Genomic DNA, 25,636 nt, shown 5'->3' with positions numbered 1-25,636 from the left:
CGACTCGAGAAAACAAATGTTTGATCGAATAGAATATAGACGCAGAAATTATCAATCAAAATATAGTAATAGAAGGATATAGCGATAGTAATAAAATACAATATTTTTTATGTAATAACTGTTCATATCGGAAGATGACTGAAGAATTATTATCTAAAGAAAAAGAATTTCATCATTTGAATAAAGAACTTGAGCAGAAAGCAAGCAATTTGATAGCAAAAATAGATTCTGTTGTTAGCACTTACAATAACGGATGCTCGAATCTTAATTCGAGGAAACATCGCGTAAATGCGACGAAAGAAAAAACAGCCTATTTAAATAGTACAACAATACAAAATGAAGATAATTTTCAGATTTTGGTTAAACGAAATTCATCTTTACCTCATATTTTCGATCAATCCGTTGCTTCGAAGCCGTAAGTATGGAAGAAATGCAATTATTTATATTTATGTGTTAAAAAATGATCTCATAACAAATATATTTTAGTTTTAACAAACTATTGAATAAAATTTTTAATTATTTTGTAATATATTTAAAATTAAACATCTGAATAATAAATGATTTCAATATTATTTATATGTTAGAAAAATAGAATCACAGAAAGATAATGAGGATGAAGTTTCTAAGCAAAAGAACCTGGCAAATAAAACTGTTCTCAATTTCTTAAAATCTAAGGTAGATATATTACAGGATGAGCTACAAACAATGCGAATTGAATACAGAAAACAGGTACCTAGAATTCATGTGTGCATGAAAGCATTTATTTGATTAATACTTACAGAACAACGTTGTATGTTCAGTGTGATGTTTGCAAGAATTTGGAATCTGAAAATAACAAGATTGAAATTAAGTTAAAAGCTGAAATAGAGTCATTAAAAGAAACAATTACAAAATTAGAGAACACTAACAAGGAATTGCACTGTCAATCACAAGCATTAAATACAGAAAATTCAATCTTAAAGAAAGTATGCATTACATCCACTCTGTTCTTTTCCATAACAATTGTTTTTTTTTTTTTATTCATACAAAATATTTTTAACAGGACCTAGATAAACTTCAAAAGCAAGTAAAGATAACAAATCAACAGTCTAACAGTTGCTTGATGAGATTAAATAGATCTTTGGAAAATAACGATAAACTTAAGAATGCACTGAAATATTCTGAAGTAGAAGAAAAGGTGCAACTTATACAAATATATAATATTAGATAAGAAACTTGTATCATTTAGCATTTTTATCCTACTTAATGTTTTTACAGGAATTGAAGACTCAAATTAGAAAGCTAGAAGAAGATAGAAAATTAACAGCTAGTCACTTGGGAAAGCAACTTTCAGAATTAATACAAGTGTTTAAAAAACAAATGTTAATTGTAGATAACTTAAAGAAGCAAAATGTATGTATATATTTTATCTCTATTATATAAAATTATATATAAAAATTAAAACATTTAATATATATGTACTTTAATCTATCTTTTTAATCGATGTATGTATGTAATCGATATGTATATATACGTATGTATATGTATGTATGCATATAAAAACAAACACACACAAGGCATGCTTACTGGCAGTTGGACAACTAAAATTAACAAAAGAAGATTTCTCAAGATTATTGGACCAGAGACCTGAAAATTTATGATATATTGTATATAAAACATTTATTAAATGACTACTGCAATTTATACATTGCAAAAGATGGAATAACTTCATTTCATAGCCATACATTTTATACAATTTTATATTACATGATATAATCCTTAATAATATTTTTTATGAAAATCTGTGTTCTTTAATACATTACCTGTCATACATGAAATTTGAAAGTTTTGTGATCTAAGCTTTATGATTCACCTTAACATCTCTTTTTTTTGTTTTTATTTATCTTATATCTGGGATATTTTTAGCATTTTTAACATATACGTAATAAATAAGTTATATCTAAAATATCAATAGAATTTAGGATGCGAAATGTCAGAATGAAGTATGTCAAGTATAAACATTAGTCTAATTATGGAAATCGTATTTTTCTATATTCGTTTAATATTTTCAAAAAGTAATGTCATGTAGAATTACAAAGAGATACAAAACTAATTTCCATTATAACCGAGATGAATTTATTTTATTCAAAACAATTTTCAATAACTTACTCAATTTATTTACACTTAAGACCTATTTTGTGCATAAAAAATTTGATTAAGAATGATAAATTTCGGTTAATACGTATAAAAATTCACAAAATTAATTGAATTCATCTCAAAGTTTAATCTTCAAACGTCTCAGAAAACACTGACTATTTTTTTATCAAATGAATTTTACAGATTTTTATTTTATATCCTCGCTTAAACAATATATGTACTATCGTATATTTTCTACGCTTATAAAAGCAGCTCGACATATTCTAAATACTATCACTTGAAATTAGTTAAATAATGTCAAGTGTCACAAAAAAGTGAACGAAGATGATATATGTTTGTATTTTCCGTTTAACCATTTCTGCGCAATCTAACTTGAATTATGTTGTTTTAGTGTTTTACTATTTAAATCTCTAATATGTTCTGTTTAATAAAATATATTAAATTAATTGTTTTCTTTCTCTCTTTCTCGTTCTCTCTCGCACTCGCACTTAATACGAAGATGCTATTCTCAAATGCTTATAACTCTTTCGCCCATTTTTGATGCCCCTCTCCTTTTTATAATTACGATAACGTTCCGTTTAAAATTCTTATTTTATAACCCTTTTACACATTGCGTTTTACAACTCAGCCTCACATATATGTATACATCGAAATTTGCTATCCTTATTAAAATTAAAAGCACTGATACATTAACAATTTTCATATTTAAATCACTGCTTGAGTTTATATTTAAAATTATACTGCACCGCAAACTTCTGCATTATTTCATATTGCACTTTAAATATTCAATTTATTTTAGTCTCTAGAAAGTTTCATATTTAATAAAATATTTAAATAATTGGTATCATAAGGTTGATATATCTATCGCTGATCAGAGAAAAACAAATCATAAATTGAAGTACATTCCATATTTTTCAAAGTCTTTATATGAAATATCACTTTTCCAATTAATTTTTACTATAAATCAGCTTCAAAATAATCATATGAATCTTCAAATTTTATAAGTCATGATAAAAATTGACGTAATCATGAATATATTACTCATGAAAACATAGATTAACTTTTATATTATTAGGGTAAATTTTTTTATTCACTGGTATAAAATTTTTTCCGTTATACACGTAATTATTAATTAAACCTCTCGATTGTTGCATTAAAATGCATTACTATCTATGTGTTTAAATTCATGTGTTTCATATTATGTTATAATATAAATAATTAATGAAATTACATTTCTTTCCTACTCTGTAAGCTCGTAGAAATTATACACGAACAATGCACTTTATATTATTCGAAGGAAAACAGAAAAGCAGACAAAAAAAACAAAAAAAAAATAATAAAAGGAAATGGTGCATGCCCAGCCTTTCATCCTCGTTTGTTAATATGTGTCTTATAATATATATGTTAAATTTGTTTGAAACATTATTTTACTTACAGAGTGTTTTATTTATTTCACTCTTATCACGCTTAATACTAGACTTTTTCGCTCTTTTTTTCTTTTTTCTTCTATTTATTTTTACGAGTTTATAATTTCGAAAACAATATTTTTTTTATTGTTCTTTGCAAGATTATGAATGTAAAAGTTAGATTCGTGCATTTTTCGCTTCACAACACGATATCGTATCAAAAATCAGTAACACTTGAATTTACGTCAAAGGCGGCGTAGACAGTAATACATCTAGCAGCTTGACTATGAAATGATTTTATTAACGTATTATAAAAACCAGACTCTAAATGCGACCAGAGGGACAACATGGTACAAGGGCATCCATGTACAAGGAGAATGTATGAGATTCAAATTCGAGACTTAAATAAATATTGTGACAATATCTAGCAATGACATTGGACAGTCATCGTTCGTTCGCGTGTGTGGTTGCTGCTGTATCGTTGTCGTAGATCAACTTGATCATGCCAGGTAGCTATATGTGTCCTTTTGATATTATAAAAACCAGACTCTAAATGCGACCAGAGGGACAACATGGTACAAGGGCATCCATGTACAAGGAGAATGTATGAGATTCAAATTCGAAACTTAAATAAATATTGTGACAATATCTAGCAATGACATTGAACAGTCATCTTTCGTTCGCGTGTATGGTTGCTGCTGTATCGTTGTCGTAGATCAACTTGATCATGCCAGGTAGCTATATGTGTCCTTTTGACCCTCTGTGCGCTCCAGATATTCTTTCTCAATTAAAATATCTATACATTTCTGAAAGAGCAGAATCATCTTATATTAAGATTATATCTTTTTCATTTCAATTTACTTTTTCAAATATTTCTATTCATCGATATCATGTTATGATAAATCAATATAAGAAAAAATACACGTTTACATATGTTAAAAAATTATTCACATATATTTATATATGTGAAAATGTCTTAAAAAACAATGTCGTTTATACATACCTTAATAACATGTACTCTTGGTTTGAACCTAGAGCTTAATTGATTCAATACTTCAGCTACCAGTTGTTGATGTTTGAGTACTTTCCTCATTTTCATAATCCTAACAATAGCTGCCTGAATTAAGAGTTTTCTATCTTCTTCTATATTTTTTTGTGTTGTTTCCTGTTCAATCTTTAATTCCGTTTTCATTGGTATATTGATATTAACCCGCAGCTTCTTGCTGTCATAAAAGTAATATATTAATATAATTTCTGATAAGGTAAATATCACAGACTATTAAATAGAGTTACTTTTTATATCCTGTGAAAAGCTCAACTGTTGACAATGGTGTCAATTCAGCTTCGTCATCAGTAGCTGCTGTTAATAGTTTAGCTTTCAAGAGTATTTGAATAACCTGTAACAGTGAATATATCATCTAGGCTCTATTATATATGTTAATTCTTTCGATTTTGTTGTTACCTGAAGCAAAAAATCCATTTTTATCTGTGTAGCATCATGTAATTGTTGTATCGTCCATACAGTGGAACCATTATATTGTAAGAGAACAGCCATTTGAAATGTGGATGCTTGCAACGTGTATCTGCAATAAAAGGATGAAACCTCATTTGCAATTGACACAAAATATTTATTATAATTTTAACTTAAATTTTATTGTTAAATATTTTATGACCTGTTTTTGAAACAATTTGTATGCAATTCTCCTTTAGACATATTGTACAACCAATTCAACTTTCTTCCACTATGCTGTGAACTATAGAAAGTGGTGAACCTATGTACAGATCTCTCTAGCTGTAATGCAAAGATAATATTTAAATGATACTATTATTATCAAATGAATTATTCAATTCCGTTTACCTCTGTTGGTAATGAAAATGTAAAGGATTGTTGAAATGGCCAAGAACCAGAAGACAACACTTGTATATTGAAATCTATATCCAATGGTTCAGCAGAATTTGTCAAATGTCTTCTAAACTGTTCATTTAGATCTTTAGACACACCAATATCCTGTGAACAGACTGCTATAATTATAATGTTGTATGATTTTGACAAATATTAGTAAACAATATAAAAGTAATTGCCTACAAAAAAATAAAAAGTCCGGAAAAACGTGAAATACAATAAAAAAAAATTAAATAAAAAAAAAAGAATATCATAGCACAATACAGTACCTGAAACATTCGTTGCAATTTTGAAGTATATTCAAAACCACAAGCTTGTTTCAATTTAGAAATCATAGAAGCTTCTGCATCATCACTGGCAGACATATGTTGTACTAATCGTTTTGCCAGCATTTTACTATAGAATTTTTGAAACACATCTTTGTCTTCTATATATTTAAATACCACCATCTGCGATTGAAAAAAAAAGGGTGTAATATTGTTAGCAAGCAAAAATGTAGTGTTTGTATTTTATTCATTTCATCTGTACTTACAACTTGGTTCAGTGTATCTTCAAGTTCAGCTTCTTCAGGATTTTTGCTGCTCTTTTTTAATAACAGGTCACAATATTTTGCTAATAACTCTGGTGATTTGCTGCTGCTATTTGCTGCCCTAGTTACCGAATTACTGTTAATGAATCTTCCGCAAGCCTTATCAAGAGCTGCCACAAAACCACTGTCATTATTAAATGCAACAAGTACTAAAGCATTGTATTTTTTATGAACCTCCAAAATAGTGTTTACATAAATCTTTGGATCCTACAAAAAAATATTTTTACACAAAATTAAGTTGCAGTTATTTTAGATTATTAATGAACGTACATTAACTGCAGAATCACCACATTTATCGATAGCTCCAAGTCCTTGATTAGCTATATGACCTTCTAAAAGATTCCGCAATTCTCCAAGACCATTTGGAATTCTTGCCACTAGCTGATACATCCGACCTAAGTCTGTGTTTTTGTCAGCATCCAAGAGATTTTGAAATTCAGAATGAAAAATGTCCAAATGTTTTTCAATTAACACTCTTTCACACGTTTTCGCTAATATTTCGTGCGTTGTTTGATGCAAATATACCTGAACTCGCTTTTGCTCTTCCAATAACCTTTGCTCTGCCTATAATAAAATAATATTTGTAAACAGTATTCTTAGAAGATATGATAATATAACAAAAGTTGATTTCAAAACCTTTTTCATATATTCTGTAACTGGATTTTGTCGAAGGAACTCTGAACTTTCTCGAGTATAAAACCTTTCTGTATCTTCAAGGAAGACATTTTCAAAAGAATCTTTGTAAACAGTAAGATTCTGTCCTTTAGCACCAGGATCATCCTCATTCAAACCTAATTCTACGTAACAATTGATTACACCACTGACTAAACGTGTATTTATTGTTTCCCCATTGCGTTCCCGCTCAATTAATTTAAGTACTGCGTTAGTGACCTACGATGTATTATAATATAGAATTTACTTTTTAGTCTATTTTCCATACATTTACTTATTAAAACACTTACTTGTCTATTTAAATGCTTGAATAAGTTATCTCGCCATGTAACCAAAGCTGATTGATAAACTTCATAAATTCCTTTACGACCCTCCTCACATTCTCTACGTACCCAATGTCGATTTAGATATGAGCACACACCATTCAGTACTTTACTACTAAACTGATATTCTTCCCATTGTCTTGTATAGAACTGCAATACATCTTCATCCATCAAGTCGATTCCATGCTATGCAAAAAAATATCAAATTAAAACATCGAATATTCTACTCCTGGATTAATTAATAATGATAATCAGTGAAAAAAAAAGATCACCTTCAATAAACTTATAAGGTAATTTCTAAGAAAGTCACGTAAACGTTTATATAACTCCAAACCAACTAACTGTGCACCTCCTTGAGAAATTTGTCCTTTCTTACTTTTGGTTGATGTTCTAGTTAATTGTTGATGAACACTTGTGCAATAATTATATACATGTCTGACAAGTTATGTAATAAGGAAATTAATAGACCGTAGAGAATTATTTTGTTATTATAGTTGCATTTCTTTCTTTTTTTGTTGTTTAATTTTTAAATTACAAAGGATACGTGTACAACTCTATATATCTTGGTTTAGACATACATTGTCTGTTATAAACTTGTTCAATACCTTCACGTAGATCTCCCCAAATTTGATCTAAATCTATTTGTTTGAGGCCTGCTGGGCCTCCTTGATGACTCCCAGCCCCTCCTCCGCCTCTATGCCCTGACATCCTATTTTTATACGCTTGTCGAGTGAGCGTCACTGTTACTACTGTCTACAATAATTTCTGTAGGAAAAATAGAAAAAAATCTGCTATGTAATTCAGATAAATTGTACAGGAATTGTATAGAAAATAGAAATGTAATACAATAAAGCAAATATCAAAAAATGAACAGCAAAAATTTGACTTTTGTATACATAGATGTATATAATACTAATTTTATTAGAATAGTTTTTAGGATACAAATGATAATAACAATCATGATGATGATAATGATAATGATAAGATAACGATGATGGTATTGATAATAATCATAATAATAATAACTATTATAGCACAAAACAACATATTCAATAACTGAAATAAACTCTGGAACATACTATTACATCTAATGATTTTTATTAGTGATTAATTATTCCAAAATTTCAATGTCACAATCATTTGCTTATATACACATTTAAAAGCTGTTGAAATCGTCTGTGAAATTATAAATATAAAACTATGTGAAACCTTTGTGCGCTTACGAGGGACGATTAAAGAAAAAGTGATAGTAAGTGCAATTGGATGAAGATATTCGTGGGGAGAAAAAAAATACATTTGAGCAAAAAAGGTTAGTCGGTAATCGGAAGATCCATACCGATGTAGTTACATCAGGATGCACATCGTTAGCAGTAGCTCGAATTTTTCGTCAGGAAACTTCAGAACATCGCAAATCTTCGTGCTACAACACTACCATCCGTCACTATTGAAGATCCATAAAAAGCAATTGACAGAAATAACACCATCGCAGCCCGTTGCCATAAGAGAATTACTTTTTTTCGTTGGTAGAACGGAGGGAAATATTGTGAGACAGAAAGCGCGCACTCACCTGTCGACGTTCACCACCGCATAACAGGCAGGGTTAGACAAGGGAGTTCTCGTGAAAACGTGGTGGCTATCTTTAACGATCACTGGTACTTCGTTCTACATACGCTTTAACGAGAAATTTATAACGCATCCGCTTGTTACTTTTGCGCTCTACACAATGACAAGCACAGTAAAACCGCGAACCTAAAATGTTGTATCTGTGTGCCCAAAACTGACTACAGTTCCAATCTGCTACTTTACTTCTGACAGGTTAGGTATCACTGTTACCAACAAAAGAATACATATATCTTCGATTTTAAGATCTATTTCCTTCACAGTCCGAATATATTATTACCTTTTGCAATATATTTTATCTATCTTTCTTACTTAGATACTTTCTATCTTGGAAACTTGCGTTTCAAAATTTTAAACTGAAAAGTGTTAAAATAAAGGTTCTTTCGATACCTATAACGAGCGATAGTAATTTTTATTTTAGAATGTGGATATATTGTTTATGAAAATCAGTCTATAAAAATCTTAATTAATAATTGTTAATTATCTTTTCTATATCGTATAAGATTATACGCACGTTTATGTAATTATTAACGTTTATTATTTTAATAGTATATTAACTATAATTTTCATTAATATTGCTGCCTGTTTATATTTTTAAGTAGATAAAATATAAATAAATATATGCAGGTATAAAATAATAATGCGTAAGGGCTTGATACATCATTTATTTAATACATAGATTTGACAGAGTTAAATTTAAGTATTATATATGAAGCATCTGCTATTAATTCAGAAAAATACCTTTCAAAACTCACTTTAGATTTTATTTAAATGCTACAATCTTATCTTAAAAAGCTTTTAATCATTATTATGTGAAGAAATAAGTACAAAAGAACATTGAATTTAATACTGAGTCATTCAAAGATATAAAAATATTCTATATATATGTACATTGATAAGAATAAACTTTCATAATAGAGAACAATATAACTATGAATATAATGAAAGCAAATAGCAAAGGATATTTGATACTTCTCTCAATATATAGATATTTCTGACATTTTTATCTTTTTTATTTTTTATTATAATAAGTAAAACATTGTAATTCAAATTTTTACTAGAAAATTTTTATTTTGCTTAACTCAACATAAAGATGACATTTTCCTGCTAATAATTTTAGTCGTAACTATAGAAATAAATTTACATTGAATTTAATGGAAATAAAGAAATATAGTTGGAAATATTTTCATAAAGCATAAGACGAAGTAATGTTAAAGTAGCTATTTTTTATTGCCATAATAAGCTGAAATAAAAAATTATCCATGTTCAATTTCAGAATATCAATTTGAAACAAAATATTACTTTGCACAAAGATAAATTTATGCAGAAACTTACTTTATAATTGATAATTGAGGCATGCCTGGGTCAGCACCTTTTCTAAATCCTAAAAGGTAAATTAATCAATGAGTTACGTGTTGGCCATACGTTAGATTTAATAGGAAGATATACATATTCATTCGTATTATAAAATAACTGCACATATACACAATTTGAAATTAATAAATGAACAATTAGATGGAAAACAGAGAAAAAGAACTAACCTAAAAATAATATAGCAGGAATAAATCCCCAATGAAATATAGTTTTGCTGACATCTAAAACAATTGCAATTTTTTGCTTTGTACTCGGACTTAACGCCATTTTCGTATAATTATCACGTGTAAAACGTCTAGATTAATCTTGAATATTATGAAATGGGTATACACAACTGTTAGATTATTTCGAATGATCACGAATACCAGATGTACTTGAAAACGAACATGTACTTGATATATCTACTTCTTTAAATGTACATGTGCTTTTTTGGTTTCTTTCCGTCGGCTTGTTGGATCTTTCCACTTTTCGCTCATACGTTAAAAATCATTAAGTCATATCGCACTATTGAGTCATTAATTGGAGACAGCCTTTAATTGTTTTATCGAAATTATTCGAAATAATGCATCTATATAATATCTTATAGTCTATGTCCATGTTTTGACAGATTCGTCCATTCTGTAGATTGTAAGCTACTTCGATCATTTTATAACTTCCTCGATGGTAATTTCAAGTTTTTATATTTATTGTTGTATATTTTATTAGAAACTAGTACCAAGTAAAGACTGTAATTGTGTGATGATTGTTGTGTAGTTTTTTAATGTGTGAACATACAATTAAATAAACATTATAAAATATACTTTATACATATTGTTTCAGAGCTCACCACATTATTGCATTTGGGGTTTATGTGAATCACAGCAGTATTGTTGTGGTGATAATGTTTGCTGTGATGAAACTGATTTCAATTCTTTATTTTTAACGTATGTTTGATGATCTTATAATATAATACAATATAATACAATACAATATAATATAATATATAATAAAAAATCATGTTAACAGGGCTACCATTTTTGGAGCAGTTGTCATTCTCACAATATGCTGTATTTGCTATTATTTTATCTCTCGACAAGTTCATGCGTCTTTCTTAAAGAAATATTTCAAAATTACTTATACTTTAATGTCTAACCAACGAAAAAATGAAACAAATGCTGCAAGGAATCAAGAATCGATAGTGGAAGACTGTGTTGTACGAATAGAAAAGACAAAAACTATGCTTTAATAAACATTCTTTATATATATATATAATATATATATGTCCTATATGCCCTTTTAACCCAATGTTAGCAGTTGACTGTAATTTTAAGAAATGGAATTCTCTCAATGTTAAAATTCTCTCATTTGTAACAAAGTAATAAATGTGTAGCTGTATATGAATAAGACCGTTTAGAAATAGACATCTTATATTTTTGAAAAAAAACATCCATAATGATGTGAAGTTTTATTTGTTTCTGCAGATAATAAGATTAAGCTTGTAAAATAATGGCTTTTTTTTTAATCCAAGAAGCTACTTTTACTGTTCTGCAATCTGAAAATAACACATTTGTGAAAATTAGAAAAGAATATCCTACTACTTGAAATTAAACATCATTTATTAAACTTTTATGCACAATTTACTTGTAAGTTAATGCTAGAATAAATTATGTATATATTAAATGTTATGTTACGTGTTAATTCATTCTATGATATTTTAATAAAGTTTATTTAGTAAAGTTAATTCATTTTGCAATTTTTAAATAAAGTTTATGAATGATATGTCTGATCCATTGCAGCCTCACGGTTATCTTGATTTTCTGTACGAACCGATTACATACGATAATAATTTTTAAATGAAACTCATCAATAGAATTACTATATTATATTTTTGCAATTTAGAGAAATTAAAGAATCTCTCATTTAAAGAATTTATATTCATTAATCAATTTTATTTAATCAAATTAAAGTATGAAACGTATATTAAATTACTAATTGCAGATATCCACATTTCAGATCCGTAAATACCGTTCGCATTTTGGTTTAATGTATTATTTCTTTATTTGCAATTTATTCCTTTATTTGATATGATCGTTACTGAAAACATATTTATTATTTATCCTTCAGCACAGGTTTTCCAAGAATTTGACGATTCCTGTTTGTAAACGAGTATGAGTGACTTGTTACAGAGCCTCCCACTCCTCATCAACCGAAATTCGCTACGGCGCGGGGAGTCAGTTTAGTGTCGAAAATTGGAGCGATTAGACGTGTACGGTGTCACTCTGTGACAGGTGTCCATTTATTTCTCTACATACGTAGTATTTTTATAATGATTCTTTCATAGTTCAAACTCACGTTAATGATAGATTCGTCCAATTATCATATGTTTTTATTTAATATAATCGTTATAATCCATTATTTGATTATTTTCTTTTCTTCGACCATCTTTTCGGTTGTTACATTTGCCGGTAACTCATATCATAGTTTTCAGGACGCAATTCAATCTTGATCATCGTTTTATTTTTATATTAAATTGTTCTTTTTATACATTTGTTCTAATGTTTTCGTCTTCTTTTGTGCAGATTATTGCTTGATTGCGAGATAAATTTCGCGGTATTAGAAGGACGCTACGAAATTCAAAAAGATGCCGCGAAATTCAAAAGGGCACCCCGGTGGTCGATGATAAATTCGAGATCTTTTCATGGAAATTTGGTAATACTTTTGGTTGTCATTTCGCTTTTTTCAATAGTTTTTAATAGTTTCTATTATATTCGAGAAAGAACACCACTATAGACTGGTTTGAACATGTTCCGCACATCGCGCAGAATCTGCTGCGCAGCTTTGTTTAACGGACAAGGAAAGCCAACCATATTTTATGTTGGTATATTTAAAACTCTAATGGCGGACATTTAGTTTGGCGGGAAATGTTTACAAATCATTTTAATTATGAAATATTCATAAATATTAGACAATTTATTCGAAAACTTTGACAAAATATTAACAAGGGAATATATTTTTTGATATCTTTGATATGATATTTCTTTATCTTTTATAAATGTATAATAATTAATTCGCAGTTTTGAAAGAACAGTACATATTTTCTTCGTAACCTTGTATTTACTTCATTTAATTCTATTCCTTATATTTTACGTTAATTATTATTAATTAAGAAATAGTATTCGAATAAAAACTTAACAAGCGTAAACTTTCTATTCTTGAATTGAATTATTATTAAAAGTTTTTGCTTAATACGAATCAGTCTTTTATCATTTTAAACTTTGAAAATAATTAATACTGTCATTAAGGAGAAATTACAATATTCTATCGTTTGTTACAGGTTACTTCCAGCCTTCGCTTCTTCCATCGAAATCGGTGATTCCAATTTGATGGCAGCTTGGTAATGACTTTCCCTGGGTTACAACGATATTGACAACAACGTTCTTCGCATCTAATCGTGAGTCGCATGCATTTTTGTTCCTCTGGTCACTCAATCATGTCGTAGGATGAAAGGTCCGAATCGACACGGGTTGACTAGTTGTATCACGTAGAATTTTTGACGAGCATAGTGACCGCGGGTATTTATTATACTCGTGAGTAGTAACATTTTCTTGTCTGTGTTTTATTTATTAGTTCAGGCTAGGTTTTCTTGCACATCGCGTTTTTAAATGTTGATGATAATGTATTAACATATGTTGACAATTAACATACTTATATATACGATTAAAAATTACAGAATATATTCACTAAAATTATTTACAAAATCAAATTATATTCAATGTGACTATTTATGAAGATCGAATGTTCATACAAGAATGTATATGAATATTGAAATAAACAACGAAACGACTTCGTTTAAATATTTTGCAGTGGAGAAGTTTGGTACCCTCAGGCTTCGTTAATATGGAAATTCAACTATGATCAACGTTATTATAATGCTGATAAAGATCATAAATGATATTTATTTTAATCTTTTTAACTTTATAATGGAGCAGTTTTATTATTTGAGCATACACAGTATAATTTCAGTAAAATTCGGAATATGGAATATGAAAGTATATGTTAAAGCCTAACTTTGTCCGCCCGTTAAGACGGATGTTATAAAATTTCACGTGCAAGAAGACACTTCGCGACAGGCAGATTTCAGAATCAAAACAAGTTTTTAACGTTCCTTTTTGTTTTCAAAGATGTGTTTTGATAAAGATATCGCCTGAGGATATTTCGATTAATAGAGTTCATTTAGAGTCTATTGTTATTCATTGATATAGATATTACTTGCATTGAATCTTAATTTATGTTTGATAAATATGTATATTCTTCGTTAATTTCCTTCATTTTAGTTTAACAATTTAATTGTTCATTGAAATAATAAAGTAAAATGAAGTATAGAATTATTAAAATTTGAAATGAAATTAGATTGCAAAATCAAATTAGCCCGTTAGATACGAAATATAATAGATTGGCTAATCATATTTTTAGCATAGGATTTTCAGGTTTAACCCCTTCCATGTTCATTGTCAGATCATCTCACTCACGCGCCCAGGTGCTTCTTGGGTGGGAAGAAGGCAATGGGCATGATGATTAGTCTATAAGCCTAACAATGTTCTCAGCGACTGACGTTGCGTTAGCGTATCGTGCACGACGTATTTTCCACTGTGTGTGTATGTGGCTAGGCTGTGGAATTGCGTCGTTTTTGCTTTTCATTATAATCTTAAAATTCTTATGGAGTTCAGAAATATGAATCCAATTACCATTGGAAATATTCGGTGCTGATAAATATGTATAATGAATTACAAATGGTAATATTACTAATCTCAGTATTAAACTACAAAAAGATTAATAATTGATTAGATTAGATTAGATTGATTAGATTAATGATTGATTGAAGTACGACGATCTCTTCTAGTAAAATTATTTCTTTAGATGATATATATATACATGATTATATACTATTATGAGTATTTAATTAAAATTGAAATTTAAATATACTTGGATAATTAAAGTTAAAATATACAGAATATTTTTACGCAATGGTCGCTAGCCATCGTCAGTCGATTTCAGGAAAATGGTACGTACATTAGAGTGTGAAAGTTGTATGCGAAACTCGGGTGTCGGAGGCGTCCCGGGACGTCTCTCTAGTGTAGGCTCTTGCGCCCGGGTTATGTGTGAGAACCGTGGAGCGAGTGTGTTGGTGTGTTGTCTGTTTTGCTATTTTTTTAAATATAGGGTTAGGTAGGATAGGTAGCATACTTTCTGGTGTGAGTGTTAATTATAAGTAGGTAGGGCCGGGCAGGTTGGCACAGTCTCTGGTCGGGTAGGCGCGATTTCGCGTGTCCAACCTGTTTCAGGAAATTTGATTTGAAAAATCGACGGCGAAACTGGGAAGCAAGAGTCGGAGCATGCCACTCAGCTTAAGCTTTGCTTATCGGTTTTTCGAATTTCGCGCTCATGATCGCGAGTAGGAAGTAGGTTTCGAAACGAACGTTTTATATATTGCTCGAGCACGCACATACGAACAGATAGCGATCATTATGATCGATGGTCATCCATGTTTACTTGAATTAATTTGCGCGATTAAAATTTTTAGTTCACATTTTCGGGTTCTTTTTTTGTTTTCCGATTAGAAAGACTCGACGAGCTAGATTTAAGTTTCAGCGGGCATTGCGCCCGAAGAAAGAAAAGGCTATAAGCCGAAGAGGCCCGGCAAATTTGTCATAGAAGAGGGCAACTACTAATGGCTTTCCATCCTCTGAATTTCGGATCATCCAAAGCATGGAAAGTCATTCTCGTTACTATTTTGTCACTATGCTCGCTTGTAGTATTTGTAGTAGTAATAGTAGTATTTCTTTTTTTCTTTTTTTTTTTTTTTTTTTTTGGTCGCTCACCACCATATTCGGCAAATCACGGTTTTTGTATTAGTATTGCAAGAGATTAATTATGGTTTGAATTAGTGTTGCGAGAGATTGATTACGGTTAGTATTAGAGTTGCGAATTATAACATCGCGATTGTTTCTGGCAATTTTGATTATGCATTGTCAGAATTTTTTACAGAATGATACATTGATACATGTTAGCTTTCGCATGGCTGCCCTGTTTCAGCACGGCAATACGTTTGTGAAGATAAAATTCGCTAAATTAACTAATAATTTAATAATCTAATCATAAATAACTCAATTAATGAAATAAATCTAATAAAATAAATCTAATAAAATAAAAAGATAATTTAATCGAATAAAAATTTATTACATTCTTGATGAACTTCCATTCGTAACAAATAATATAACAATCTTGTTCACGATTTATTAAATTAATACAAGATACGATATTCGCTTTTTAATCTCTTATATTATATTACATTTTTATATAAAATGAACCAATTCTATATATATATATATATATATATATATATATATATATATATATATATATATATGTCGGGTTGACGTTAAGGCTTGGATTAGGGGTGTGTAACGAATTTTCGCTTGGGTTGTTCATCGTTGTTACACAATCGAGATAGCGTTTATTATCACGGATACAGATGGAATAAGATCGACCAGTGACCGCGGTAACTAGACGCTAATGGCAATGACCTTAGGTTCGATATAGCGAATCCACGGTCCACGGGCTAACTCTTTGTTAAACTCAGAATAGAATTTGATGCACAAAAGTAACGTTCGCTATGACGCTCGGTATATACTGTTCGTCAGGACGATGTGTAACTCTCCAAGGAGATCGCAAGAATAATTGACCGATGGAAACTTTCCTCTCCTTAGGATCGCGTTCGTTTTGTTGAACGTTGGCCGGGGATACCAACAAAACTGCAGCCACCGTTGCTAGGCAGACCCGCGTAGCTGCGACATTGCTCTTGCCCAGGGTTTGATTGTTAATACAACGTGTGTCTCATAATATCGGCACTTTTCTGTTAGGTGGAACGTTCATCCCGTGACCGTGGCTACGCTCGGCGACCGATTGTCGCCTCGAGCCTAAGCTCATTGTCTCAAGTTTCGAATGACCGTGTCTGGGTTATTTCGTAAATGCTATTGAGGTTTTTCCAAGTAATTCCAACGGGGCACCCCGTTGTCCTTTCATCTCCGACATATATATCTAATTTCCAATTTATATCTATACATAATAAATTTTAGTACAGTTAAAAAATTTACAAGAATTTTATTAGCTCCTAAAAGCTATTTATTAAGAAATTCCGCCATCGGATCGTCTTCACGTTGTCGCTTCATTTGAAATGCTTCGATCTCGTCCATTGTTGGTTCTTTAACTTCATACATGCTATTGTAAGGTCGTTTTCTTTCATTCATTTGTAACAGCCTTTCCGCTTCCTTTTGTCTTTCTTCCTCTTTCTGCAGTGCTTGTTGTAGTTTATCTTGTTCCTGTAATCTAGCAGCTTTCTTCTTATTCTTTCGTTTTTCTTTCTGTTTTTGTTTCTTCTCCTTCCTTTTAGACGATTTCGATTTTATCGGTCTTAACACCTTTTCTTCTTCATCCGAGGACGTATCATTACTTGCAGATTTTTCATCGGATGAATTTATTGTTTCCTCGTTAGACTTTTCTTCCTCATTTACTGTTTTTCTAATTTCAATAACGGCTGCATCGGCTGTCTTTTTACCTGCATTTCCCGTACAGTATGAATTTTTTATAAACGAATGACAGCACTTGTATCCCCATTTACCAGCATGCCAATAAGAACCCCAAACGCAAGTATGATTATTTGGATATACATCTTCTTCGTACTTAGAGCGAATTATTTGTCTGTCTTGTCCTTTGATGATCTGTAAATAAATACAAATTATGAAAAATAATATAATTTAATTAACCTTCGTAGTCCAATAATATACGAATATACGTACTTTTCCATATCTGGAATATTCGACATATTGTTCTGTTTGTGCTAGTAAAAGAGAAGGCGGAGGAGCATCGAGATGTTCTTTACCTCCATATTTATTAATTATACTTTCACGAGCTTTATCCTTCAGTTCGTCGCGTTTTTTATCATATTCCTGTTTAAGTAATTCCAATTTAGTTGGTTCAGCGAGTAAATGAACGTCAACACCTCTTTCATGCGCTTCCCATGCAAACAATTGAGCATTCGAATGCCGTTGTGTATCTCCCGAGAAACGCGCAAAATTTTCACCTTTATAATCCACCCTGGAACAGAATACAGCTACTTTAGTATTTTCGAAAGGAAGAGTATTTCAGAAGATAACGGAATGTATAAAATAATTTCTGCATACTCTCTGTCTGTGCCGGTATAAGGATTGTCACGCATGGATCTCGTTTTAGGATCGTAATATGCCGAATTTGGATCCAAGTTTCTTAGATACTTTGCTGTATCTTCTCTAATTCGTAGATTTCTAACGGTAATACGTTGTTTAGAATCTACTTTTGTTCCAGGCATATCAACCTCGTCAACATATTTGTCCTCATCTTTATCCGAATCCTGCTCATCATTCTCTTCCGCGTTTAACTTCTCTGCACGCATTTGTCGTTTTGCTTCTTCGATCTTTTGATATTCTTCGATAATAGCTCTATGCTGCGAAGGATCGTAACCAGCCCACCTACATTGAATTGATATATTTAAAATATTGTTTTATATTAATATTTATATTTAAAATTTACCAAGTATTTCAGTATGTAATGTATCGAGTAAAGTTCAAGATAAACGACCTGTCTCTTTTGCCATCATAGTCTGTAGATAATTCTGGTTGAGTAAACTCATCCGGTGCTATATTCGCATTTGTGAATTTTGCACCTATTTTACGTGGACGTTCCATACATTCCTTTTTCTTATGAGTTATTGCTCCACAATTTTCACAGGCTCCTTTACGATACTTTGTTGCTACTTTAGATGTATCTACACCACGTTTATACCATTCGTCTATACCACTATATTGCTTTTGTTTTTCAGGCTGCGGTCTTTGATGTTTCAAAGTAGGCCCCTTTAAATATTACACGTAAGTAAGTATTATATGTTTTAACGTTATATGTATTGACTATAAAAAGAGATATCAGTTTCATAAAAAAGTTAATGCATACCTGTGCGCCAAAATACCATGGCGTAGCACTAATGTATTGTGGAATGTGCGGATTAATATCTTTGCCTTCTTCATCTACTGCAGCTGGTGCTGTACCAGCTTTTCTCGCTTCTTCTAATTCCTTAGCCTTTCGCCAATCTTCTCGACTCTTTTTCTTGGGTTCGTCCTCGAAATTGCTTTTGTTCTTTATAATTTTTGACACAGGTACATTAGCTAGAGTATTAGCCATTTTGATAAAGATGATTAAAGTTAGATCAATTTTAACTTTATAACTATATTATTTAATTTCGGTGTCCCGCTCGTAAATTGACAAATACTGGAACTAACCTATACATAACATGAAATCTAACGACGAACGTAAACAGTTATGGAGTTTGTGTTACATGTTCCGAAATACCGATCGCGTAAAAGATCAGAAGCCATAGACGAGCTAGTCTATAGTTATGCCCTCTACTATCTGTGGTCGAACTACAAACGAGCTGCGTGGTCGAACAATGTTCAATCGTAGGTAGGAAATGGTAACTGTTATACCTTTCGAGTAGCATCTGGTTTCTGGTTTAATTTATGTACTGTAGTTTAGTTTATTCATATTGGCAACCCTGTTTTCGATGACGTCATTGTAAAGTTCCGAAATTGAAATCAATAAGTGGTGTGCAATGTTGTGTGCACATGATAGTCGGACCGAAATGGTGATTATATCAAAACAATTTGTCAGAGTGTACGGTTTTTATTTATCGAGAACGAAGGTGTAAATATTAATCGAGAAAATGGTACGAAATACGAAGAGAAAGTTGGCGATATTCGCCGGAACGTCGAAGTGTTTGATATACGTGAGTGGATATTTTTCGTTTCAGCATGTTCACTTTTGATGCCATTTAACAAGAAATATCAAACGAAAAGTTATTTTCTGTATTCTAAATTGGAGAAAGTATTCTAAATTCTAAATTTCCTTTCGAAATGAAAGTACAGCGAGAAGTGGATTGTAACGTTCAAGCGTTTGCTTCCTATACTAATAACATTTACCAAAAACTCGCTCCTTTATTTCATAATGATCGCGATTATTTTAGTCTTAGGATTAATTTGCATAATTTACATCTGTGGATGTAGGTTGTAAGTTGGTACACTATTTAAAACGTAATATTTGTTTCAGGCAGAAGCAAAGTATTGTGCCTCTGAAATGCCTGGAGAAACAAAATACTATGAGTGAGTTTTATACACGTAATTATGTTTATCTTTTAGTAAGTCAAAAGGGGGAACTTTTCTTTTCTTTTTTTTCTCAAATAATGAAACGAAAGACGACTAATGAAGGTAATTAAGAAAAAAAAAAAGAGAGAGCTAATGAAAGGGGAAAGAAAGAGGAAGAAGAAGAAGAAGAAGATGGAAGAAAGGAAAGAATGTTCAGAGAGGAAGAGGAAGACAGGAAGGACGAACGTGTAATTACATGTAAATTCATTTTAGGTGTTCTAGAACCGAATATTGTTGCGGTATTGGTTGTTGCGTGTCACCGGGACTACATTTTCATCATTTATGGTATTATTGGTGCGCAAAACAATTTCACAGATCATTCTGATCGACATCTTTTAAGAAGATACAACATTTTTGCAATATTCTCACGATTTTTCGTCGTTCGTTAGGATATTGGTAATAATTATGTTCCTGGTATGCTCCGGTGGTGGTTGGTGGTATCGATATTGGCTACAAGGAAGATACAGAGCGGCTGCATCGGCTATTCCGACTAGAACTACGAACGCGCGAGCCCAAAGTTCTCTTCGAGGGTCAACGTGTCAAGGGCAGAGGGCTCGTATTACGTACAATTCTGCGAGAAACACTGTATTATTGCACCGTATGTGGAAAGGCGAGTGTACATTTGTCTGGTAAATAATTGCGGCTTATTCGATGTTGGTCAATTTATTTGTGTTGTTAGGTCCTCAAAGAAACGGAGCGATGCCCGCTTACACCGGTAATGCGACAACATCGGGCCATTATCAGAACATGAGCGTTATGTTGAACGATGCGAACTGTCCGTACTACCAGTTATATGGTCCACCTCCAAGCTACGAAACTGTGATAGCTCAAACACGTGGTAAGGTATCAAACGCGACGTCACCGGAATCGACGAGCGCGCGATCGAGTTCGTTCGTTGCGCCAGCGAATTCGAACGTGTCCCAATGTTTCTCTTATACTTGCAATTTCTCTACGAGATTGAACAACAGTCTGGATCAAAACACGCAATACTCGAGTGGCGGTACGAGTTCTCGGCAACTCGAAGGCCGAGAAGGTATTCCATTCGCGCATTTCCCACCGTATTGCGCCGTCGCAGACGGAAGTACCAGGCAAAATGTATGCATTCCTTTCGCCTATCAGGAACAACCGTTCGTTTCTAGAGATACCTTTAATCCTCTGTATCAAGCTAGTTCCATACACTGTGTTCCGTATCCAATGGACAAATCGTCAGACACGTCGGATCCAGAGAATCAAAGTTACCAAGTGTCGAACGCGGAAAGGTATGCGATGGTAAATGTCGATTGTACGGCTGGTAGTAGCAGAGAGCAAGGTATTTGGCAGTCGGACGATCGTTCAACGTCCAAAGCACGCGGTAGCCAAGTAAACAGAGATACGGATGACAGTATGGAGAAAAATCTGGGAGAACAACGAGAAAATACATCGATGGTAAGAGGGGCGGCGGGCTCAGCTTCTCCGCTTAAAATCGAAGAGAATCAGTCGGACGATTCGAAATCCGTGGATTGGTTGGAAAATTTCGATTCCGAGTTGGCAAAGAGTCGTCGAGTGTACGGCGGTTCTTTAAAAGCAAGCGGCAGGTACGCCGATAAAGAAAGATGCGAGGAATATTCCGTTCAAAGGGCTTTCTCGAGAATTTTGCCCCATTCCTGTGATGGACTTATCAACACAGAGCCAGCTACAGCATCTGTCGATGTATCCCATAACGTAAGCTCTTTGGAAGAGAGAGCCGACGTTAGTGCGAGTTCTTTTCAATCAAATCCATCCAATAATGTGATATTAGAGCGTTTCGGTTCCGACGGCGCGTCTTTCTCGATGGAAAATATCGAGAAGCTTGAACAGTCTCATTCTCGTCTCGTAAATACTAGTACAAATTCTGATCTTGAAAGTAAATTTAGATTAGACAGATCGAAATCATTGGACTGAGCAGTTATGATGGAATACTTTGCTATCGTACTACGCGTATATGTAGTGCTTATTCTTCTACACGTTATTGATTCACGCGTATTTGTGTACGATCGTGTTAGCTCGAAATCGATCGTGTTAACGATTTATCTCATAAAGTTTTCCTGTAATCGATATAACGAAATCAAGAGAGCGTCGCGTTATCATATGTTCTCCTTTTTAAATAAGAGACTCGTCGAGTTTCGGATTTAAGGTTGATCGTTTATCGAACGACAAACAACGCTTAATCAATCGTTTGTCTATATTCCAATATACATTCCATATACTATTATTATTCTCTCTTTTTCGCTCCTTATATGTATATGTGTATAGCTATGCGCCAGATTCTCGTATTCGAACAAGAGGCTCACGGGACCATATTTGACACTGTTCAGTTTGTCTCGATTATTTATCGGTTACGGGATAATTTGTTATCTACTAACAGTCGTTAGTACAACGTAATAACGCGTGACTCGATTGGATCTCGTTTTTTACGATACGCGATACTGCCAGAAATCTTCGGTCAATGTCCTGTTCGCTCGAACGATGGCTCCGAGCTGTAAACGTTAATCGGTTAACAAATATTCGATTATATTTGTATCCTTTTTCCTTCCTTTTACGAACGAGCTCAACCAATTCCAATTACGCACAAGGGCGTCGCTCGACGCTGTACTTAATCGTCCTACGTAAACGTATCGGTATGCCAATAACACGTTAGCACACCTTTTTCTAATCTTCGCACGAAACGTCGTACTTTACAATGCCACCGAACAGTTTCTAATTCTAATTATTAGGTTAAACGTTATTATAGACTATTTCGTATGTCGTATTTTCAACAGAGATATTACAAATCAAGATGGTGTTTGACGAGATCGGTTCTATTCCCTTTTTCAAACGGAGGAACCGCGTAACTTGCTTTTCAATTCGATCGAACACCATTTACGTGTTGCGTATTTCTTTCATGTGCACGTGAATACAATTCCGTGAACGTTTAAGGATTCTTCGTCGATATCCTTCGAAACGCAGCAACTCGATCTACGTGTAACACGTTACTAATTTTAAGATACGCATATGCTACGAAAAAGTTTCTCTTACTATTGCATTGTCAGATGGGATCGGAAGAACGAGAGATGTACGTTATCGCTCACAGGTATCTGAACATTCTAGTCAATTTGTACGAACGGTATACATTACTCCTCGTAACGATAGAACCACCGAAAGTCGTTTAACTTTTATATTTTATGCCATGTATTTGTAAGCATTAACGCAACAAGAAACGACGTGCATCGCGTTTGAACTTGCTATTTTTTAATTAAATTATATTCTTGCGCAAAAGTGTTTGGATACTTTTGAGCGATAGTACATACACGTGTGCGTGCGTGCGTGTATGATTGCGTCTGTTTGCTGCGTTTGTTTGCAAGCAAATGGCTGGGCCGATGACGGCCGAGAGGCTAAAAGGAGATGTTTGAGGATATAGACTAAGCTAAGGATGCGAGGACGGAGTAGGCGATGGTACGAAACGCGAGAAATCCAGTGAAAAGTCAAATCTCATAGAAAAATTACACGTTCGAATCTGTGTTTACGGATTACGATATCTCGCAAATTTCTTTCTTTTTACTTCTTATCGGTTATTGTTCTTCTCAATTTATACGTAGATCGTAAGAGCGAATCGCTCGAACCAATGTCACCGACGGTATAAAAACAATGGCAATGTCGGACAAATGATAAACCTGACAAATCACATTTTTATAGAGAATCGATTTTTATATTTAGTATGCTTTTTCAGACTTTGCGTTCTCGTTACCTTGTCGGCCACTTAACAAAATTATTAATTAACGTAAATTAGATGCGTTTAGTATTAATGAAATCAAAGTACCGTACTATTCGTCTCCTATCATCGAACAACGTCATGGATTTATCATTTGTTTTCAAAGAAGCTTCTATCTTCTCTTCTCTTTCGTATACGTTCGTTTCATTTCACGAGACACTTTTCTTGTTTGGCCACCAAACAACGAGAGAATCAACAAAAATGAACTTATTATCGTATCCTTCCCATGATCTTGAAACGAGAAAGCACGTTTGCCGCGGAACAGTTTAGGCAGGTTTGTCCGACGACAGCTGCGCGTCGGAATTGCAGTTATTTTCGCAACACGACGAATGCAGTTGAAAGCAGAAGTCGCCTTGACGTACCATCGCGTTTGTAAGTTTCTGATTCCAAAAGTTTTCGATTGTAACAGCGGTCCAAAGAAAACAGTGTACGTGCCAATAACGAGTCCGTTAGATAAGGTAATGTCGAGTAGGGCAAGTCGATCGATCTCGTAACAGAGGAGAAATATAATGATATATATATATGATATATATCATATATCATATATTATATATATATAGTATTATTAATTAAAATTATATATAATTAAATAAAAATTACATACACAAAACGCGTGCGTGTGCATGCACATACATGCATAATTATTTTTTGTAATCGATCCAAATGGACGAGCTATTTTAACAGTCCGATTAAATAAAATGCTAATTAAATAACGCATAAGGTATAAAGTAACGTGGCCAGTTACTATCGTTCCGGATTACGGGGGTCTTCTATAGATTCAGGAAACACTATATTTTGCGTGCGTGCGTAGCCTGCGTGTTATAGCTTTAACGATCGATAACTAGTCCGAATGATCACTTTCACCGTAACGTGCAATCATGTTCGTATTAATATACTGTAAGATATATTGTACCTCACGAAAAGGGTTGTCTTTGCTGAAATAAAGACAAAATATTTATTCACGTAAGAGGCTTTCAAAGTCGATCGATTGAATCTCTAATCTCATTTGTGTAAACCAACAAGAATCAAGCAAAAATAGAGTATCGAGCTATGGAGTTTCGAACGTGCTGTAAAGTCCTAGTCAATTAATTATTCGTAGTAACAGGCTGTTCACTTTTGAGCATCGAATCTCTGCCTTTCTTTCTCCTCCACTAAATGCAATTTAAATATTACAGTTTTCTCCTCGTTCGTACGAATTACACGGATCTTTTTACGTGCTTCCATCGAATCTTTACCCTTCGTACATCGAATATTAACTTCTGCAAGTGAAATTCTTCACTAGCATCGCATCAAGTTATGTTTTCCAATTTCCATGGTTTACACGTTTAAATCGTTTCCTTGAATCGTGTTTGTGGACGTGTAAACTTATTGTTACCTGCATGATAATGCGTTACCGATTGCGCAAAAAGGAAATTACTTCAATTTCTAGTGAATATATATATATATGGAGAGAGAGGGAGATAGAGAGAGAGAGAGAGAAAGAGAGAGAGAGAGAGAGAGAGAAGAATAAACGGAAACAAGAGTAGGCTTTCGTAGGAACTGGTATGATCGCACGATATGTGATTGATTGGAAAAGTACAAC

The 25,636-nt window shown here is 32.6% G+C and overlaps 5 protein-coding genes and 1 long non-coding RNA gene across 11 annotated transcripts; 3 read left to right on the top strand and 3 right to left on the bottom strand.

Moving 5' to 3' along the window:
• The first annotated feature begins 134 nt into the window (after positions 1-134).
• On the top strand, positions 135-1,695 carry LOC139993306 (uncharacterized). 2 transcript variants are annotated; one of them, XM_072014926.1, is made up of 6 exons: positions 135-415; positions 585-729; positions 801-965; positions 1,043-1,177; positions 1,258-1,392; positions 1,557-1,695. In XM_072014926.1, the coding sequence occupies exons 1-6, from the start codon at positions 135-137 to the stop codon at positions 1,638-1,640; spliced, it is 945 nt and encodes a 314-aa protein (XP_071871027.1). In that variant the 3' UTR covers positions 1,641-1,695. The 2 variants fall into 2 exon arrangements, with proteins under 2 accessions (XP_071871027.1, XP_071871028.1); XM_072014927.1 differs by lacking the exon at positions 801-965.
• A 397-nt stretch (positions 1,696-2,092) lies between these two features.
• Cul1 (cullin 1) lies at positions 2,093-8,736 on the bottom strand. Of its 2 annotated transcripts, none has more exons than XM_072014895.1 (14): positions 8,597-8,736; positions 7,574-7,794; positions 7,302-7,464; positions 6,997-7,215; positions 6,671-6,925; positions 6,305-6,598; positions 5,978-6,241; positions 5,715-5,894; positions 5,401-5,550; positions 5,216-5,334; positions 5,005-5,125; positions 4,836-4,939; positions 4,546-4,765; positions 2,093-4,348 (listed from the first exon to the last, which is right to left on the bottom strand). In XM_072014895.1, exons 2-14 carry the CDS (start codon positions 7,735-7,737, stop codon positions 4,268-4,270), a joined length of 2,334 nt encoding a protein of 777 aa, XP_071870996.1. In that variant the 5' UTR covers positions 7,738-7,794; positions 8,597-8,736; the 3' UTR covers positions 2,093-4,267. The 2 variants fall into 2 exon arrangements, with proteins under 2 accessions (XP_071870996.1, XP_071870995.1); XM_072014894.1 differs by lacking the exon at positions 8,597-8,736 and adding an exon at positions 8,366-8,470.
• On the top strand, positions 8,711-11,274 carry LOC139993315 (uncharacterized). Its single transcript, XR_011801354.1, has 3 exons — positions 8,711-8,844; positions 10,843-10,946; positions 11,049-11,274. It is a non-coding gene; the product is annotated as an uncharacterized lncRNA (long non-coding RNA).
• Positions 9,695-10,409, bottom strand: LOC139993312 (mitochondrial import receptor subunit TOM7 homolog). The gene is made up of 3 exons (XM_074112000.1): positions 10,191-10,409; positions 9,985-10,033; positions 9,695-9,892 (listed from the first exon to the last, which is right to left on the bottom strand). The coding sequence occupies exons 1-3, from the start codon at positions 10,288-10,290 to the stop codon at positions 9,877-9,879; spliced, it is 165 nt and encodes a 54-aa protein (XP_073968101.1). The 5' UTR covers positions 10,291-10,409; the 3' UTR covers positions 9,695-9,876.
• A 993-nt stretch (positions 11,275-12,267) lies between the features above and the next one.
• LOC139993299 (uncharacterized) lies at positions 12,268-25,021 on the top strand. Of its 4 annotated transcripts, XM_072014903.1 has the most exons (7): positions 12,268-12,290; positions 12,582-12,711; positions 13,337-13,453; positions 20,194-20,246; positions 20,502-20,582; positions 20,678-20,898; positions 20,968-25,021. In XM_072014903.1, exons 4-7 carry the CDS (start codon positions 20,221-20,223, stop codon positions 22,206-22,208), a joined length of 1,569 nt encoding a protein of 522 aa, XP_071871004.1. In that variant the 5' UTR covers positions 12,268-12,290; positions 12,582-12,711; positions 13,337-13,453; positions 20,194-20,220; the 3' UTR covers positions 22,209-25,021. The 4 variants fall into 4 exon arrangements, with proteins under 4 accessions (XP_071871004.1, XP_071871003.1, XP_071871005.1 ...); XM_072014902.1 differs by lacking the exons at positions 12,268-12,290; positions 12,582-12,711; positions 13,337-13,453 and adding an exon at positions 19,469-19,873 and having other exon boundaries at positions 20,502-20,573; XM_072014904.1 differs by lacking the exons at positions 12,268-12,290; positions 12,582-12,711; positions 13,337-13,453 and adding an exon at positions 19,471-19,873 and having other exon boundaries at positions 20,198-20,246.
• Positions 17,112-19,436, bottom strand: Slu7 (Pre-mRNA-splicing factor Slu7). Its single transcript, XM_072014900.1, has 5 exons — positions 19,045-19,436; positions 18,676-18,947; positions 18,243-18,566; positions 17,859-18,156; positions 17,112-17,780 (listed from the first exon to the last, which is right to left on the bottom strand). Exons 1-5 carry the CDS (start codon positions 19,270-19,272, stop codon positions 17,181-17,183), a joined length of 1,722 nt encoding a protein of 573 aa, XP_071871001.1. The 5' UTR covers positions 19,273-19,436; the 3' UTR covers positions 17,112-17,180.
• Positions 25,022-25,636: the final 615 nt, after the last annotated feature.

The sequence above is a fragment of the Bombus fervidus genome, chromosome 12 (assembly GCF_041682495.2).
Source record: "Bombus fervidus isolate BK054 chromosome 12, iyBomFerv1, whole genome shotgun sequence".
Taxonomy (NCBI): domain Eukaryota; kingdom Metazoa; phylum Arthropoda; class Insecta; order Hymenoptera; family Apidae; genus Bombus; species Bombus fervidus.
The sequence above is the reverse complement of the archived record's forward strand: the minus strand, read 5'-3'. Positions and strand labels throughout refer to the sequence as shown.

Bases quoted from the DNA above. Each gene is read 5' to 3' on its own strand.
- LOC139993306 (XM_072014926.1), top strand. From the start codon at position 135: ATGACTGAAGAATTATTATCTAAAGAAAAAGAATTTCATCATTTGAAT. The intron at 416-584 runs GTAAGTATGGAA...TTTATATGTTAG, and splicing joins CAATCCGTTGCTTCGAAGCC to AAAAATAGAATCACAGAAAG. The intron at 966-1,042 runs GTATGCATTACA...TATTTTTAACAG, and splicing joins AAAATTCAATCTTAAAGAAA to GACCTAGATAAACTTCAAAA.
- Cul1 (XM_072014895.1), bottom strand. From the start codon at position 7,737: ATGTCAGGGCATAGAGGCGGAGGAGGGGCTGGGAGTCATCAAGGAGGC. The intron at 6,926-6,996 runs GTAAGTGTTTTA...AATACATCGTAG, and splicing joins TCAAGCATTTAAATAGACAA to GTCACTAACGCAGTACTTAA. The intron at 5,551-5,714 runs GTACTGTATTGT...GTCTGTTCACAG, and splicing joins AATTGCAACGAATGTTTCAG to GATATTGGTGTGTCTAAAGA.
- LOC139993312 (XM_074112000.1), bottom strand. From the start codon at position 10,290: ATGGCGTTAAGTCCGAGTACAAAGCAAAAAATTGCAATTGTTTTAGAT. The intron at 10,034-10,190 runs GTTAGTTCTTTT...TTTACCTTTTAG, and splicing joins TCCTGCTATATTATTTTTAG to GATTTAGAAAAGGTGCTGAC.
- Slu7 (XM_072014900.1), bottom strand. From the start codon at position 19,272: ATGGCTAATACTCTAGCTAATGTACCTGTGTCAAAAATTATAAAGAAC. The intron at 18,157-18,242 runs GTATGCAGAAAT...ATTCTGTTCCAG, and splicing joins TATACCGGCACAGACAGAGA to GGTGGATTATAAAGGTGAAA. The intron at 17,781-17,858 runs GTACGTATATTC...ATTTATTTACAG, and splicing joins AATATTCCAGATATGGAAAA to ATCATCAAAGGACAAGACAG.
- LOC139993299 (XM_072014901.1), top strand. From the start codon at position 19,811: ATGGTACGAAATACGAAGAGAAAGTTGGCGATATTCGCCGGAACGTCG. The intron at 20,247-20,501 runs GTGAGTTTTATA...AATTCATTTTAG, and splicing joins GGAGAAACAAAATACTATGA to GTGTTCTAGAACCGAATATT. The intron at 20,583-20,677 runs GTGCGCAAAACA...GTCGTTCGTTAG, and splicing joins CATCATTTATGGTATTATTG to GATATTGGTAATAATTATGT.